This window comes from Onychostoma macrolepis, chromosome 16, assembly GCF_012432095.1.
Source record: "Onychostoma macrolepis isolate SWU-2019 chromosome 16, ASM1243209v1, whole genome shotgun sequence".
NCBI classification, from domain to species: Eukaryota; Metazoa; Chordata; class Actinopteri; order Cypriniformes; family Cyprinidae; genus Onychostoma; species Onychostoma macrolepis.
The window spans coordinates 10,429,730-10,448,898 of record NC_081170.1 but is presented as its reverse complement, the minus strand read 5'-3'; the positions used below and the strand labels follow the sequence as shown (position 1 = coordinate 10,448,898).

General features: G+C 35.7%; 1 protein-coding gene across 3 annotated transcripts in view; it reads right to left on the bottom strand.

Annotated features, from left to right (window-relative positions):
- Positions 1-5,879: 5,879 nt before the first annotated feature.
- Positions 5,880-19,169, bottom strand: part of si:ch211-198c19.1 (uncharacterized protein LOC100151013 homolog) — a 28,629-nt gene continuing 15,339 nt past the window's right edge. The window contains exons 1-2 of one of the 3 annotated variants that reach the window (XM_058747252.1): positions 8,595-8,739; positions 5,881-7,830 (exon numbers count right to left, since the gene is read on the bottom strand). In XM_058747252.1, the coding sequence (XP_058603235.1) occupies positions 7,293-7,820 (528 nt within the window). In that variant the 5' untranslated portion in view covers positions 7,821-7,830; positions 8,595-8,739 and the 3' untranslated portion in view covers positions 5,881-7,292. Of the gene's footprint in view, positions 7,831-8,594; positions 8,740-8,805; positions 8,944-19,169 lie in introns of those variants that run through there. The other 2 variants (XM_058747251.1, XM_058747254.1) reach the window with 2 other exon arrangements.

Here is a 19,169-nt window from a genome sequence, read left to right as displayed (position 1 = left end):
AAAAAAATCAGCTTCTACAGGCCCAGGAACTCTCACCTTAAAGTATATGTTATTAAGTTTTAAACAATTATTTATGACATTTGTTCATCATTTCACCGTGGTAGTGAACAAGTTTTTAATAAATTAAAACTTTAAAATTATATAAAATATAAAATTAAAATTATTATTATTTAAATATTAAACTGAGTTATCAAATTAATTTGATTAATTTTTAAATTTGTATATATAAATAAAAATATTTTAATAAAATTTGAGCACTACATTCTATAGATAGAATAAAGACAAATAGCTTTTATTTCAATTTATTCCAAACAAAATGCTTTACCAATACAGCAAAGAGGCCAAACGAAAGACATATATATATATATATATATATATATATTACAAATAATAATAATAATAAAAATTAAATAGTGTTTGTGTTGTATAAATGCACATACAGTAGTATAAGTCAACTTTTAATTTTTATAGTAATTTTGTACACGTGCATAATGGGCACAAAGGCACCCTTTTGACAGATTTGACAGAAATGGCAATTTTTATTTAATTTTTTTTAAAATTCTGGATATTTTCTGTTCATGCGCTTGCAATGCATTTACAGTTTTCCCAGCTATTTTAACCTATAATCCAGTGGTACAGTATGTTACATCACTTGACAAATGACCTTGTGATAGTAGAGAGTGGAGTGATAGTATAACAACAATATTTAAAAACAATTAAAAAATATATATTTATAAATGGCTAATGTTATTAATTTATATATATATATATATGACTATTCTTTAATGGTCTTATACCTTTCAAATCTACATGGAATACATTTCAACAGTATGTTTTATTATTTCTGGATAACAGATGATCAAACACCTCCATCCTTTTTAATAAAACTTCCACACGCGATACCATTAATCAATGCATTCCAAAACCACTTACTATTCAAGCCCTCCTCTGACACTGTGTCCTGTACTGACCATGAGTCACCTCCAGGGGCAGTATTGCTGCACAACTCAGCCACTCTTACCTGTTCAAGTTTTGCATACAAATGTTGGGCTACAATATTTGCAGACAGCAAATAATAGTCTCCCCAACAATATACACAGTTACAACTGCTGCTACTGCTACCATCTGAAATATCATTTCATAATCGAGCATATGCTGCATGAATGAACCTTAAGTGAGTGAAATCATAAAATTCCCTCATTCATCGAATATCATTTGCCTTGTCATTTCTGTTGCATTAGCCCCCTGATGGGTGCTCGAATGGGACAATCAGTAAAATCACTGCCGGGAATACAGAAAAACTAACATCTAAGAGCATAGTTCACGCTCATCTTTGTTTCCGATTTTTCTAATTGAATGCTTAATGCATTCTAATCATGACCCTGGTGTCATCAGAGCTCCATCTGACTCTGTCTGAATGAGATAAGTGAATGAGTGATTGGGATGTGAATGCTTCCCTCCTCCCTCGTTTCTCATGTAAATGCACCCCCATCGTCCACCAAATGCACCCTATACCTTAATGAAGGCAGTGTCCTCTCCCGTCGACTTGACATTGGGATGCTGGTGTGCTCGCTGATAGGAGCTGGACAGGATCACCCCGTCCACCCCACCCTCACTGTAATTCATATTCATGCAAGAGCCTGTTAATATTTTGGTGGGGTGGGCATCTCGCAAAGGAGGGGCTCCATTACAGATAATTGGACTGACCTTCAGTTGTATTTCAGCGTCATACGGTACACTGACATTGAGTGTCCTTCTGCAAACTTATACATTTAAAAGCCACATGGAATACATTTCATCAGGCTCAGCTGTTTTGGAGATTGCAATGGCTCTGAGATTCATTTGCCAGGTAACTTCGAATATCCGTTGGACTGATAACCAATTCTTTAGATTCTATAGAGATATGTAGTGCCGTCCTTCTAGCAAGGTACACGAACTTTGTTGTCCTGATATACAGATTTTTTTACTGTAAAAAAACAAACAAAAAAACAGCCAAAATATTATCACTCTCTATATCAGGGTTATGAAACTAAAACAAAAACCATTAAAAAAAAAAAAAAAAAATTAAATAAATAAAACATTAACTGAATTAAAATAAAATATATATGAACATTTTTAATTAAGTTTGTTTTAAAACATTTTCATTTAGTTTTAAGCTGAACTAAAATAAAATAAATAAGATGTATGTAAAAAATACTAAAAATGAAACAAAAATTAAAACAGAAAACATGAAATTAAAAACGGCTTCAAAATATTAATTAAAACTATAATAGTTTCTCAATGATACAAGAATAACACTGCTTTTTGTTGTTCAGTCATAGTGTGAACATAATTTATAGCAATACTTAATCATTTTAAATGAAAAGATATTTTTACATTTATTACATTATCAATTTATTTATATTTTAAATATTTTAAAAGTAATAATTCATTATCACTTTCGTGTCCACTTTCCAGTGTCGATTTGAAAGAAAAGAAGGATATAAACGTAGATTCCCCCTTAAATGTGGTTTAGATAGATAGAGAAGTGGTGAAGAAAAATGAGCCTGCACGTGTGAGGAGAGATGAGGCCCATTAGACACTAAGGCTGGCAGTCTCTCAGACATCATCTCTTCACTCGTGCTCTTCTCCTGGCCGATCAATTACTACTGCCTCCTGAAATGCTTTGGCGGGGGACACTCAAGTCTGGCAGCCTGCTTCATCATCAGCTTTCTGGGCTCGTTGCCTCAGGCCCATTTCTGCCACAGAGAGGAGGGGAAGAAGCTGTTTATGATGGTATGAGTGGGGACTATGGCTATTGAGACGTGTGAGTCTGCTCCTGACGTGACACTGAGGTCTGTGGTGCGGACACACACACACACACACACACACACACACACTTGTAGAGCTTCTTCAATGTAATTCCTTCCTGAATAGACTCATATTATCTGTAAGTGTGATTCATGATCTAAGTTTCAGACCCTTCTGTTCAATTTTGTTGACCTGCCATAACATCTGTTGATGAAAACCAAGTGTTTTGGGAGAATAAATGGAGGATTATGAGGACTGGGCTGGGAGAACTTTAACTTTTAATATCCAGAGATGTCTGAAGTCATGTTTAAGAGCACTTGCTATTGCATTTCTATGTAATACAAAATTTAAGCATTAATATTTAATACCAGCTTTCTACCATGGTCAAATCGTTACAATTTAATAAGTGGTTGTCTAGGGCAATGTTATCAAACAGGATTCCAAGGACCCCAGGGGACACAAGAGAGGGCTAGGGGGTCTAAGGAAAAGTTTAGAGAAAAACGAATGAATAAATGAATAAAGTAAAATAAGTAAATGAATAGAAAGAAAGAAAGAAAAAACACTATAATGAGTAGGATACAACGTAATAATGTAATGAACATAATAGAAACTAAATATTTTTCAAATAATATTTTAGATATATTATTAATTTTACAATGTGTAAAATAAAACTGGGTCTTTACACAAGAAACTTTCTAGATTTGTAGATCATATTTGTTGTTTCCTCTTCCTCTCCTCTTTGGTGGTTATTGCACAATAATCCACACGTATGCTAAGGAAGTGGCCAAACCCCAGCTAAAACTAGCCTGCTGACAAGCAGATGTCCAGGCTGGATGGCCAGCTAAAACCATCCAACCAGTTTAGGCTGGTTTTAGCTGTTTTCCCCCCTTTTTTTCTTTTCTTTTTTTCAGCAGGGTAGAAACAAACTGGTGTGAATAAAAAAAAAATAATAAAAAAAAAACATTGGCCAAAAACACTTTGGATGTGTTCAAAATTGCTTACTACTTATAAAAGGTATGTTGTATGTAGCATGAACGTGTGTAGTATAAATGTAATGCGGACATACTATATATTCATAATATATATTCATAATGTTGTCATTCTCATGTGACCTTCCAACATTAATTTTGTAGCTGCCATTCACAAATCCTCTTCCATTGCCACATGAGATAGAAAAGCGACCACTGGATGCGCACTTCGTAATTTCGTCAGAAGTTGTACTGTAGGTCAACTGAGTAATTTTCACGCACTGTTTTATTTATACTGTCATTTCAGATGTACCGTTTTCAGATTCTGTTTTTATAGTACAGAAGTATGCATATGAAGATGCAGCCTTTGTTTAGTCTGCTTGTGAGGGAAAACTGCACATCCAACATGTTGCAGAAGGGGGCAGGATTGCTCTATGCGAGTGTTTTCAGCTGTAACAAACCTCACCACTAGAAACAGTCACACTTGGCTTCTGTTCATCTTTCTGCCCTCCTCTATCTATGGGATTTAGGTGTAATCCCCTGAGCATACAAACCTGCCCTCCAAACTCCTCCTTTACCGACCAAAGCCCATTGATCACCAAGTGTATCTATCTCAAGACCACTACAAAGGCATCCACACTCTGTCAAAACACAGCCTACTATGAGAAAATAGAATTGCAATATTCAATATTGCTCATTATCTTCACAGAATCGCTTCATCTCTCAGAGGCCCTTCGCCTAAAACCCTGTCTGCAGTGAGCCATCCTGCCCTCGACGTTTCACGAGCGCTGGGTTTTCAGATGGCACATTATCGTGTCTCCTCATTGCAGCTCACCGTCCCATCATCCCTCGGTTAAGAGTGAGATGGGCTGCGAGACGCAGAGCTGGAGGGTGGCCCTGACTCCGGGAGCGACTCTGCACAGTAACTCTGGAGAGGAGGGTGCAAGAGGCACAGACGCACTGCTCTTCAGAGGAGAGGAGGAGAGGCACATTAATCATCCCAAGACATCTGTTCTTTCTGCTGCTTTAGAATTCTGTCAAAGTGCTCCTGACTTTCCCCCTATAGCTGCACAGAAAAATGTAAAAAAAAAAAGAAAAGAAAAGAAAGAGGTGGTGGAAAACCCCCCAAAATTGTCATCTTTTTGCCCTGGACATACTGAGTGAAATTTTTTGATCTAAGTCTATGATCTTCGCATCTCATTAAATTCCCATTCATATGTATGTGAGTCATTGACAGGTAGGCTGTAGTGAGATTTTAAAGAAGGTGCAGTGATTGAAATGATTAGTTAATCAAAAAACAAAAAATTTGGAATACAGTGAAACAGTTGTTTGGAACAACAAAAGGCTATGAAAATAACAGAAGGATTTCCAATGTACATCAACTAGAAAAAATAAAGTCTTTAAAATGAAAAAAGTGACTGGTATTGCAAACTATATTATTGGATATAGATTATTGGATTCTGTAAAGAGCGATCATGTTGAAGTGTTTTCTGGACATATTTCATGTAGTGCTTCAAACATAAACCAGGCCGATTTAGGCACACATATTCCACTGTGTCTTCTTCACTGTATACAAATAATGTCATTCATACAGTGATACATCTAATCATAACACAATGACATACTTGAATAAACGCAAGGCAACGAAGCATGCAATTTGCTTGTCTGTAGTGCTAGTAAAAGTTTTAAAGAATTTGTCAAAGATATGGGCTGTGATGTAGTTAATGTTAAATTTCTTATTATAAAGATTGGGAATTTGTTGTCTTATGGTAATGTATTTTAAATTACAGACACTTAAATACATTAGACAGTGATGAGCACTAAAGAGATTTAGCAATATGTACTGTATTCTCTGTTTGTATGTCTCAAACAGTCCTGGGTTTTGGTGGCAGCTTTGCTTCGTTCCTGTTCAGAGAGCAAAAGTTTCACCCAAATCTTTGATTTTCAAACTATTGTAGTGTCCACTCTTGACATGTTCACATGATTGAAATCTACTGTCCACTCACACCTCAGTGGTTCTTGAATTGAGTGAGGTTGAGACAGTGTTTCATCTTACTAAATTTGAACAACTAATGGAACACTTTGGTTCCATTATGTGAAACTTCAAGCATTTAAAAAAAAAAAATGTGGTGCAACAGTCTTTAATATTCTCAGACTGGATGCATTTACATAGAACGTCACAATGAACACTTTCGTCTGTCCATTAATAAGCATTACTCATTATCTGTCACTGTCTGTTGCTTACGCATATGCATATACACAGGCAGATGTTTACATTATGCAAACATGCTGTTTAATAGTTTATTGTCAAAGTTTTCCTTTTTTAGATTTGGAGAAGTGAAACTGTCTTGCATTTGCATTAATTAAAACAGAATTAATGAATGTAACCCTGTAACCTTTCTTCAAGAAGTGATTTTAATCATCTGAATGACATTAGAATTAAAGGTGAAATGTGTAATTTCTCCACCACTACCAGCACTAAATGGATTTACTAATGTTTTAAGATATTTTAATGTTTCCTGATTACTCCCCTATTGTTTGGACAAATTCAAATCACCTACTGAGCTAGTGTTGCTGTTGGGCTGGTTGTTGTCTATGCTTTCCGGTAAGATCAACCAAAAAATGTTGTGTTCTACAATGTGATTTTGTTCATTTAATAGGTATTGGTGCTTCTGAGGTGCGATTATTGCCGTTTGACAAATTTTAAATGAATGAAATCCAGTAATTTTAATAGGAATCCATGCAATTGGGAATTTCCTGTTGAGGCGAAAGATTTCCCCAAACAGATTTTGCAATGGCAAGTTGGTCAAATAAATTTGCCACGCTTACCAACAGAAAGTTGCCTGGCTTAAAAGTGACTTCACTACACCATATTGACACTAGACAATGGACCTTTTGGTCTGCAAAATTGTACCGGAATTTTGCTATTGCCTATGCATTTTTTTTATATGGTTGAGAAGTATTCAGGATAGGGGTAGGTTTAAGGGCTCATACATATATCATAATGTAACTTTATATTATAAAATATAATGTAAAGGAGTTTTTTTTTAAGCTGTGCAATTGTAAATATGGTTGTTTGAGATGCTGTCAGTTTGTATGTAGTGTGTTTTCAGTGTATATTCAGATATAAAGAAATGCAAATGTAAACGCTATACAAATACCTATGAATACTAATGAGATCAGGCTGCATGAGCTGGGATAGAAAAAATGTTTTAACAAAGAAAAATTGCACACTTCACCTTTAAAGCCCATATTTATAATTGATATGACCAAAGGTAGGTAAACGTTAATCACATTTCTGTAAACTGTAAACCCAACCAGGTCTAAAGTCCACATTTAACTTCATTGAGGAAGTTACTAAATTGTTTTACAGCATGTGATGGAGAGAATAAAAAAGAGGAAGTGGAATAAAGTGGGCTATACAAAAGAAAAACTCAGAAGTGAAAGTTAAAATATCTAATAAACTGAAAGTGCAAAAAGGCTCAGCTGTGGGGAAAATGTGGTAATACAGGGATTTTTTTTTTTTTTTTTTTTTTAATAATAGAAAATCTTATGTAAAATGTTTTGAGAGTTCTGGTCCTGTCTTAAGTCACCGATGAGAGAGGCTCCTAACTGAAAAGTTCTGGGAGGATTATAGTGCTCTGATATGTAGATCTCCTCGATTTTGTTCTTGTTCCTGTTGAGCTTCACAATGACCCTGTCCATGTTGCTCATTTTGTTATGTGGATCATAGTATTTCCTCACTTCATAGGGAAGATCCTTAGCGTGTCGGTAGTGAAGGTTTCCTATGGTGAAGTACATATACGTGTGTTTGTCCTTCAGCGGAGGGAGCAGGAACCCACTGTTATGGAACTCATGGAACCCAAACTGTCCAGCCACAGGGTTACAGAGAGCCACCATGTTATTGTCAATACAGGTTTTCACATACCACTTAATTAGGGCAAGTCCATGTCGGGGAGGTGGAAATCCAAACCCAGTCTCCTTCAGCTCCTCTTCAGTGTTTAATGTTTTAATGGCGATGACCAAGATGGCAAACAAAAGGCTGTAATGATTTGTCATCATTGGATGAAGTCTGCAGGGAGAATGAAAGCAATTTAAGATCAAAACAACAACAAAAAAAAAATGACTGAAACATGACAATAATTTGCCATTTTTACTTCCTTAATGCACAACCGTATACTGAATAAAATACACATGATTTAATTCATTCCTAAAAAAAAAATTCCTGCTAAGGAATGTAGTGATATTAAAATTTTTGCCACAACCAATTACCAATAAATGGCGCAATATTCAAATTAAATATTATTTTGTATAAATAAAACTAACAAACTAAACTAAAAACGAAAACCATTTAAAATGCTAAAAAGTTAATTTAGACAACATTATAATGTACAGTATGAAAAACTGATATTTGAGATGGATATTCTGAGAATTGATAAAGATACTAACAATGTTATTAAATGTTTAGTATTTTTAAAGATCAGCTTGTCAAAAAAAAAAAAAAAAGAAATGAAAAAAAAAAGCAGAGCAACAATTAAATATCCAATATTGGCTAATATTAATCCAACACTGCCGATTACCGATAGATTAGAAGATTCTAAAATAATCTGATAATTGATATTACACCTATACTGTATATTGAGCATCCCTAATTTTTCATGATTTAATTTGCAATCTGAAATATGTCATAATTTGGAAATAAAATTATTAGTGAATGCTGTTTCTTGTTGACTTTAACACACTTGTTTTAAAAGCTCTTGACATTTCAGCAACCTTTTTTTCACCCCTTTTCTATCACCTATTTTTATAATGTTGGTATGAAAATAATGTCTTTACCTGCTTCTCCTGTTGGTATTGTTATATATCCAGACAAACTATTTTTTTTTTTCAACTTAGACAGGAACATAGACTCTTCTTCTAAATTTATAGGTGAATAAAACACTTGCAGTTTACATTTACAGTTTTTGAAACCTGTGCTGAGGTGTTTAAAGCAAAGAACAGCAGTGAAAATAGCATTCTCGATTAAGCGGTTTTCATGTTAATTTACCTGAATGAGTCAGCAGAACGTGGGTGTGGAATGTCTTGAGGAGGCTGTGGATATTTTGGGACTAACTGCGTGCGTAGAGTCTGTTCAGAGTATGTGGGCCCTTAGTTTGAGAGCTATGTTTTCTGCTGCAATTTTTTCAGCCAATCTAAGAGGAAGTGGTTAAATATGTGAAGCCTACATGACAGATGCGTTCTGCCCTGTTGCCCGGTCTCAGTTCCGGATTATGAATTATCAAAATGCATTCATCTTAATCCTAACAGCTCTGATTCAATTCAAAACACGACAGCTGTGAAATTAAAATACATAATGTGCTGACTGAAAAGAGAGAAAACACATTTCTTCTTCCTTAAGGAATAGCAAATATGGCATGCAATAGCCTACAGGTGATCTGTGCTTTGAGATTTTTTTCTCAGAGAATTTCTGCAGGTGGAAAATACAGTTCCTGCTCACAGATTATGTCCAAAGTCCCTTTAAAGTCAGTTCACTCATGGCCATTTTGGAACCCCCACCCCCAGGCAGCTATTTTGAGTGCAACTCTTGAAATCAGCTTGAAAGTATAAATTTTTTGTCAAGATTAGGTTTCAATAGCATCTTCAACCAAATCTGACAATTGTATCAGATTCATCTTAAAAAAAACGCATTTTTTCCGATGAAGGTCCAGCTAATGTATAATTCAGACTAAACAAACTATTCAAAATGTCTTTCACGTCAAGCATATTCAACTATTTCCCTTTATTTTCACCATATTTTACCACAAATGAATAGGTTTAGCATGTGCTTTGAGGTGGGCAGGCAGCGAACGTGACGGTTACTTTCCTGTACACATTGCATGTAATACAGAAATGCGACTTTTCTCTTCACTGTTCCCTCGTTCCAACTCACAGTGTCATATCAAAGCTTCCCGACTTCATTACAAATAAATTATACTTTTAAATGATCCCAGCACGGCAAACAAGCCCAGCTTTTAGAGGAAGGTATGAATAAAAAAACAGAGACAGGAAGGCAGAGAGATAGAGAAGGCATTAGCATTTCATTTCTACAGATTTAACACCAAATAATGTTCCATTTTGCCGCTTTTATTTATTTATTTTGCCATCTTCCTGCTTACATTGATGCGCACATAAAAGCTTGCTGGGCTAATCTCCCTGGCAACGCGGCCGCTCTCGCTCTTGGGTAGTTTCTTTAATTCCTCTGGTGTATGTATACACGACTTTAGGGTCACACCGTATTAGTTCCCCCTGCCTCTGGGTGCTATAAGCTATCCAGAGCTGCACTGAGTATAAAGATCAGTTTCTTCCATTCCGTGCTGAGTGTGACCTGAAGTTAACCAACTGAGCCTGACTGAAACGACTTGGCGGAATACAAACTATGGGGTGAATTCACTAAAAAAGAACTGCTGCCACTAACAGTAGGCCTATTGTTTGTTTGTTTGTGTGTGCTGTCTGCATTGTTTTAGTGGCCAACTCATTAATGAAATAATGGAAATTAGGTAACAATATAATTCTTATCTCTGACAATTTTTAGGGCAATAGGTTGTGGTAAATGCAACAGGCTACCATGATCTAGATACTTTATTACACAGCCTTGCTCAATCGCTTTAAAGTGCATTTAATTCATGTTTTAATTGTGAAATATATAATTAGAAATTATAGATAATTTAAAAAGTCTAGGACTCAAAATTCAACATATTCTACAACAGCAAAGATACAGCAATTATATTAAGTCAGAAGTGAACATTATTAAACTGGACTGTGTAGAAAAGGGTCTAGTAAATAAAATCTGTTTGAAATTTTATGTCCAGAAAAGCACAGGTTTATAGAATATATATTCATTGATTACAATGACATATTCCCTACTAAAAACAAAACAAAACATGCCAATCAGCTAATCAACTGAAAACACCTGCAAAGGTTTCCTGAGCCTTCAAAATGGTCTCTCAGTTTGGTTCACTAGGCTACACAATCATGGGGAAGACTGCTGATCTGACAGTTGTCCAAAAGACAATCATTGACACCCTTCACAAGGAGGGTAAGCCACAAACATTCATTGCCAAAGAAGTTGGCTGTTCACAGAGTGCTGTATCCAAGCATGTTAACAGAAAGTTGAGTGGAAGGAAAAAGTGTGGAAGAAAAAGATGCACAACCAACCGAGAGAACCCCAGCCTTATGAGGATTATCAAGCAAAATCGATTCAAGAATTTGGGTGAACTTCACAAGGAATGGACCGAGGCTGGGGTCAAGGCATCAAGAGCCACCACACACAGACGTGTCAAGAAATTTGTTAAGACACTCCTGAACCACAGACAACGTCAGAGGCGTCTTACCTGGGCTAAGGAGAAGAAGAACTGGACTGTTGCCCAGTGGTCCAAAGTCCTCTTTTCAGATGAGAGTAAGTTTTGTATTTCATTTGGAAACCAAGGTCCTAGAGTCTGGAGGAAGGGTGGAGAAGCTCATAGCCCAAGTTGCTTGAAGTCCAGTGTTAAGTTTCCACAGTCTGTGATGATTTGGGGTGGAATGTCATCTGCTGGTGTTGGTCCATTGTGTTTTTTGAAAACCAAAGTCACTGCACCCGTTTACCAAGAAATTTTGGAGCACTTCATGCTTCCTTCTGCTGACCAGCTTTTTAAAGATGCTGATTTCATTTTCCATCAGGATTTGGCACCTGCCCACACTGCCAAAAGCACCAAAAGTTGGTTAAATGACCATGATGTTGGTGTGCTTGACTGGCCAGCAAGCTCACCAGACCTGAACCCCATAGAGAATCTATGGGTATTGTCAAGAGGAAAATGAGAAACGAGACCAAAAAATGCAGATGAGCTGAAGGCCACTGTCAAAGAAACCTGGGCTTCCATACCACCTCAGCAGTGCCACAAACTGATCACCTCCATGCCACGCCGAATTGAGGCAGTAATTAAAGCAAAAGGAGCCCCTACCAAGTATTGAGTACATATACAGTAAATGAAGATACTTTCCAGAAGGCCAACAATTCACTAAAAATGCTTTTTTAATTGGTCTTAGGAAGTATTCTAATTTGTTGAGATAGTGAATTGGTGGGTTTTGTTAAATGTGAGCCTAAATCATCAAATTAAAAAAACCAAAGACTTAAACTACTTCAGTCTGTGTGCACTGAATTTATTTAATACACGAGTTTCACAATTTGAGTTGAATTACTGAAATAAATGAACTTTTCCACGACATTCTAATTTATTGAGATGCACCTGTATATAAAATTTACATTTTTTGGTGCATGACTCAGGTGATTCAAAAAATTATAAAAAATAATGCAATTTCTTTGCTACTTTGGTACCCCATCTTATCATTTTTATAAGCACAACTAGAAAAAATATTTTCAGTGGTATAATCAACAATTTTATAATATATAGAATACATTTTGTATCATATATATATATATATATATAAAAAAAAAATTATCCATTTTTTATTATTAACTAAATATTTGCTGGACACTTTTCAACAATTTTTGAACTCATCGCACATTACTTTATTCATTTAAACTAATCAATCAAGAACTGCAACCATTCTGCATTGAATATGAATCACACTTAAAAAGGGTGCGGGTGTTACTGCTTCTCCATCATTTGAAACAGCTGGATGACACTCAGTTAGCAAATAATATAAAAGTTAGTTTAGATCACTCTGGAGCTGAAGAGTTTGATGCAACGGTAATGAAGTGATATTAGGAATACGTATGTTGTGCACTCAGCGACCTAATGTATTTCCATCCAGCTACGCCTTCATCTGATGAGCCTACAGAAGAGTGAGCAGAGGCCACTTCTTGTTGCACTTTTGTGAACGTATATTTATATCTCTGATGAATTGACAGCCGAGTCCCACTGAGGCACAATAGGAACACAAGCTGGTGGATCCTTTAGTGTCTGTCTGCATTGACTGCGGGGGCAAGAGAGGCAGTAAAAACTCTCTCATAAGCGTGTTTGACACTTCTATCGCAGCGTTGCCAAGCGCTCCAGGGTCCGCTTTATATTTTATCCTCTCTCTGCAGTGTCAGCCTGCACGAGAAGGCACTTTTTAAATTGCTCTACACACTCGATTTACACTGCGTTTCTCCCCAATGAAACGGGTCTCCATCAAACCCACAGCAGAAGCCATGTATAATCACTCTTACATGTAGCCTCATAATGAATCTTGAGTGCATCATCATATTGCATGTCTGATGTGTGCTTATGCAGAGACAGGGAATGTGGTTGCAAGCTTGTAATAATATACAGTACCTTGTATTTGAATATACTGAGTGTAGGGGGCTAGAGAGAAAAACATGACAAGTTTCTGCTCAGGTTTGTGTCAAGAAGCTCTATGATTTGTGAAGTATGATATCTGATAGCAATCCCATTTAGTTTGTAATTTATTTAGCCATTATTCCAGTCTTCATTGTGTTACTGCTAACATGATTTTTCAGAAATCATTCTAATATAGGCCTACTGCTTAATCTTGCGGGAGTGAATAAAAATTTAGCCGTTTATGTGCCATTTTTTGGCTAAAGACTCATTTTGTCCGTTCATTTTATCTAAACAACCGCTGACAGACCTGCTGCGCTTTGTTTATGCTCGGGAGGCTGCTTTAGAGAGTGCTCTCTTGCAGTGTTGCCATGTTTTCATATTTACAAGTGCTATTAGGCATGTTGTTTGGTCTTATCTCATAAAGATAGGCGCTTTATGGAGTTAATTAAGTGGTCTGTTGCGAATATGAGATATGTGGCTTTTTTTTGGTGTTATAAAACAAAGCATTTGAGTGTTTTTGTGTTTTTTTGTGCTTCTCCTTGTTAGATTTTTTTTTCTTTGTATGAAGATCTGGCAACACTGACACTTTTCCGCAGGGCTCATGAGCTCAGCTAGCCCCATGTCAAAATGCGCTAAATTAAGACTTCTTTCACTGTTATTTTCTTGCATCTCACATACAGATGAAGACATTTGTGATGCACGTTCAAATACGTTATTAACAACTAGTTGTTCTGTTCAGTCAAAGAGTCTAGGTCTTCTAGTCTTTGGTTCAGTTCCACACTGCGTAGAATTTCTGTAAATGCGGTTGTCACTACCTGCATTTTTCGGGAGTTAATGCGGTTGTTACTCCTGTATTTTAATGAATTATGTGTGTACAGAACGCGATTAAGGAGTAAAAGGTGAACTGACAACCGAATTTTAACTGCAGTATAAGTGGTCATTGTTTCCATGGCGACACGTCATGCTTGTCATGTGACACACTGCAGCCACAATAGCACTGTATGACACATGGATCGCTTTTATTTAGTTTTTCCTTTTCGGCGATTCCGTGATGCCACCACAGATTCGGGGTTAATTAAGTCCGTGAACATTACACGGAATTCTGTGAGATCAGTTGGATCGTACGCTTCAGGGACCAGCCAAGACTGATCACTGGCAAAAAGATAATAATAGTAATTTTAAACAGCTTTTAATAGCTATTTTTACCATTTCATTCAACAATAAGAGAATCTGTGCATTTTATGAGGTGGCAATTTGGTGTGGATTCATACAATGTGATTCTTACAATTTTAGGAAAATAAAAAGCAAGCATGAAGGACCAATCCTAAACCTAACCCTCAGTGAGGTGAAAGCAGATCGGATGAAAAGGTACACATTAGTATGAATTCATGTAAATTAGCCACCAAACTGACAATATGTAAAATAGCTAGCAGCCTCTACACTCTTAAAAATAAAGGTGCTTCACGATGCCATAGAAGAACCTTTTTGTCTAAATGGTTCCATAAAGAACCTTTAACATCTGAAGAACCTTTCTGTTTCACAAAAGGTTATTTGTGGTGAAAGAAGGTTTTTCAGATTATAAAAAGGTAAGAAAGAGATGGTTCTTTGACTGAAAGGTTCTTTGTGGAACCAAAAATGGTTCTTCTGTGGCATCGCTTGAAGAACCTTTTGAAGCACCTTTATTTTTAAGAGTGTATGAACCTGACAATATTTTACTAAAAACGGAAAGTGCATGATGACTGGGGACCAACTGTGTCAGAAAATATCTTCTACCCTGCACATTAACTAGAGGTTGTATGACTATGTATGACTAATATTTTATATTACGGTATGAGTAATTTTATCTTAAAATAATGGTATACACAGTCATCCTGCACATTTTCCTGATTCTGCATAAATGATCTATTTATGTAAAGTGTTGTCACCTGAAAACATCAAGAGGTTCATAATTCCTTTAAACTTGTGCCTATTAAGCAGCAAGACAACAACTTTAGTGAAGTATACTCAACCTGATCCGTTTAATCGTCCTTCTATTCTTCTTCTTCACTTTCTTTCTACTTGAGCAGAAGCCATAAATCAGGAATAACGCTGTCAAATTTCAGATTGGAAAAAAGTGACTCCTCATGACGGCTAGTTTTACACCCAATTGGAGCACAAAGACAGAAAACGAACTTTAACAATAGGGGGCTGTTTGATTAGTTTCACTGAAGCCAGGTGTGCTGCCCAAAATCAATCATCTAGAAACTTTTAGAGAATCAAGGAGTAATGATTGAAAACATCTTTTTCACATGGCGGCTCGTTTTTAGGGACGAAAAGGATGTTTTGCAATCATTTAATTCAAATGAGAGCTCAACCGACATGTGATTTCTATTCATCAAACCGCACTTTGCAACAGGCCACGGTGCCATTTGAACAATCTCGCCATCGTCTGCGTAATCAAAGGAATACTATAATCTGTGCCATTTGGCAAATAACAATTAAAGCGTATCAAGCTGGTGAACACGAGTTAGCGAAATGAAGTCACAGCAAAATAAATAAAAAAAGTATATGGATGACACATGCCAATTATATTCCTTTATATGGTGGGAGTGTATCAGTCAGTGCTTGTGCGTCCCTGTGCCAGCAGACCATTAATTGATGGGCTTTTAGTGTGTGTGCTGGTGTGAGAGAGATGTGACGGAGTGGCAGGTTGCCAAGCATGTCGATGTGGGCAGATAAAAACAATGGGAGGAAGATGGGAGCGAGACCTCCCTGAGGCCAAGAGGGAGTAAGCTATAAAGAGATAAATGAATACTAATGGAAAGATGATTGGCATCGAAGATGGGACACAAATGGAAGGGCACGAGGACAGGGCAGGGACGACGTGTGATCATATAAAAAATGCTACAGCACTGCCCTTGTAGAGGTCAGTGTAAAAACACTACACATTTTGACTGATTTGGCCGCGGTTACTTGAATAACAAGGTGTTTTTAAGGATAAGAATAAGAAACCCTGTAGGACTTGGTTTTTGGCTCACCCACCTGGAAAGATGCCGAGTCGACCTGACAACAGTGTTATTGGGATTCGAATCTAGGATCCTTTTATCTCCAGAACCTTTTACAAATAAAGTCTTGCAATGAAGAATTTTTAATTGATTCATTTGTAAATGGAATTCTGTATGATCTGTATTTGTATTGAATTAGTAATCAATAATTAATTCTTTAATTTATAATTAATTAATAAATTAATTTTTAAACGTTTTATAGTTTTCATTTTCATTTCAGTTCATTTTAGCAATTTTTTGTTTCATTGTCATTTAAAAAAAAAAAACATATGTATACTATATTTAGTTGTAGTTATTTTAAACTAAATGCAAATGAGAAATTTTAATTTCTTTTTTATCTTTTATTTTAAGCAATGAATGTATTTATTATTATTTTAAGTATTTTTTATTATTGTTTTGTTTTAGTTTCAGTTAACTACAATAACCCTGATACAGATAATATTTGAAAATAAAATGATTCATAAATACTTTATAATAAATTATTTATATAAATACTTTAAATATGCTGAAAATATTATGCATACTAAGTAGTATGCTAGTGTTCCAATTTGAACATAGCCATACACTTGTCATTACTATAAAATGTTGCTTCATGTATAATGTGATGACCCATATAAACTAATGAAATTCGTGGTTGATTACTTTCATTATCTTTTTTTATCGATTAGCCATTGCAGCCTTAATTTATTCACAATAGACCTATTAAAAATCCACTGATGTGCAATTATATTTTTTTGTTCTTAGGCAACACATGAATACGGAGTGTTTGAGTTGTTATATGCGAGATGGTGTAATACTGAATTTAGATTTTCATAGCAGTTATATTCAATCATTTTCCCACTAACCCTGCCCAATTAATTTCCACTCCAAGGGTCATCTAAAACGTGGGGTCATTTTTAATGGCCATTTGAATGCTGGGGCTTTTCTGAACATTTCATTCTGATGGCTTGAGAAGAGCTCCACGGTATAGCAGTCATTTTAATATTTCTTTAAGAGGAAATTTATTACAGATAAAGGGGTCACACATTAGAACTCAAGTGCCTGTTCAAGTGGCACTTGGTTTATATTTATCCATTTTTTTCCCTCAAACTTTATTAGTTAATTCATGAGCTCTTAAGAATTCCAATTTTTATTATGAATTGGCACTAAGACTTAAAATTCATTATGGCACTGGCAAGTTGTCTGATGAAAATGGAATCTGCTGCATTAATTAATACCATAGTCACCCTCAACCGTCAAAATGAATAAAACTGGTAAAACCTAAGGTTTCTAATAGGAAATGGTGCTGTAATAGTAATTTTTACAGCCTGGACATTTTTTTATGCAGGCTTAAGAAGATCAATGAAATGCTGGTTAAAGTCTGTTTTCCCCCATATTGGAAACGTTTATTCCCATATTGGTGATGAGCGTTGTTAAACTCAATCATCAAACATCAAATGAATAATCTAATGTGCTATCTTTTACCTCTAGGTCATTCCAAATTTGAGCCATTTTACAGCTTCCAAATGTTTCATTCCACTGAATATTGCTTAATCAAAGCAAACTCAACTGCAAAGATGCTGCAGTAAGTGATTATTTAATTGTGGACTGTTTTGGTTTGGTTTAGAAAATTCTAAGTGACCGAATCCTTCTAACCCAGTTGTCAATGTTAATTACTTTCATTGTTTGTGACAATAGTGGATAACACAGGATGAAATGGCCCAACCGTAAATCAAACCAATCACGAGTCAAGAGGTTTCTTCATAAACTGTGACAGATGGTCTGAACTGGGATCTGGACTGCAGGTGCAGAGAGTTTGCTCTGTGCAACACATTTACATTTTGGGTTTTATATTATATAATATTTATTTGCTCATTATATACATATCAAAACTTTTTTAAAAATGGTTTTAAATGTGTTTCTAGAACATAAACCTAAACAATCTTTTGTAATTTAAAGAAAGTTAAAAATAGGATAGAATAGCATATTCTTGGCCATATCTAGTTACATTCATAAATTTCAATTCTGATTTTAAGGACATTTTTGCTTACTTTTGTATGATGCTGTTATTGGGTTTGCTAATGTAAATCCAATGTAAATCCAGGTCCTGAAGCAAAACCAGTTGAGAACCACTGCACTAAATGGCATTAATAAATTAAATGGCATTTCCAGAATTTCCAGTTACAGTTTTTTTTCAATTGCTAACATCCTGTCCGATCTCTAATCACATTTTCAAAACTCTAAACACAATTAGCACAACATCTGTCTGTTGTAGCCATACCATTAACACAATTTGTGTTGTTTTCACACTATGCAGTCAATTACCATGTTTCTAAAATGCTTACATTTTCTTTTCATACAAGCTTACCCAAAACCAAAATCATGGATCTTTTTAGTCTTATTTACAAATGCTTAAACACACAGCATGTCAGAAATAATGTTTAACCATGTATTCATTTAGAAAACACAAATACACAATAAAACTACCTCAAGAATCACAAAATGAACACAAATTGCACACATTTATCCGTGTTTGAACATTCAGTAGCAAAACTGATGACACGGCAGTCAGAATCTCAGGATGATAAGAACAGGCGCACAGGTGTGCACAGGTTATGTGTTTTGGAAAATGAATCCTGGTAGTGGGAGATAAAGAAGAGTAGGATGAGAAAAGCAAAATTAAGGGGATGAGGTCAAAGGTCATTTGTTCCTGATGAAATGTAAAGCACTATAGTTGAACATGTTCTTGTGCATGGAGTGATCATAAGGAAAGCTGCCTGCAGGCTCATCTACTTACACATTACAATTACAGTACATAGTAGCAGTACTTCAGATGAGAGAACTTTCACTATTCTTTTTACTGTAAATACTGTAGCACACACCCTCAAACTCGTAAGTGTTTAACTGATTTGTAGCCAAGTACTTGTTAGGCAGAGAAAGTCTTTTCTCAGAAGACTGAGAAACTGCTATAGTATAACAAATAAGGATATTACCAATACAGTAATGCAACTAGGCAGAGGATGCTGAATTTATTTATTTATTTATTGCTGTACAGTAACTGAAAGGATATTCCAATGTGTGTTTAC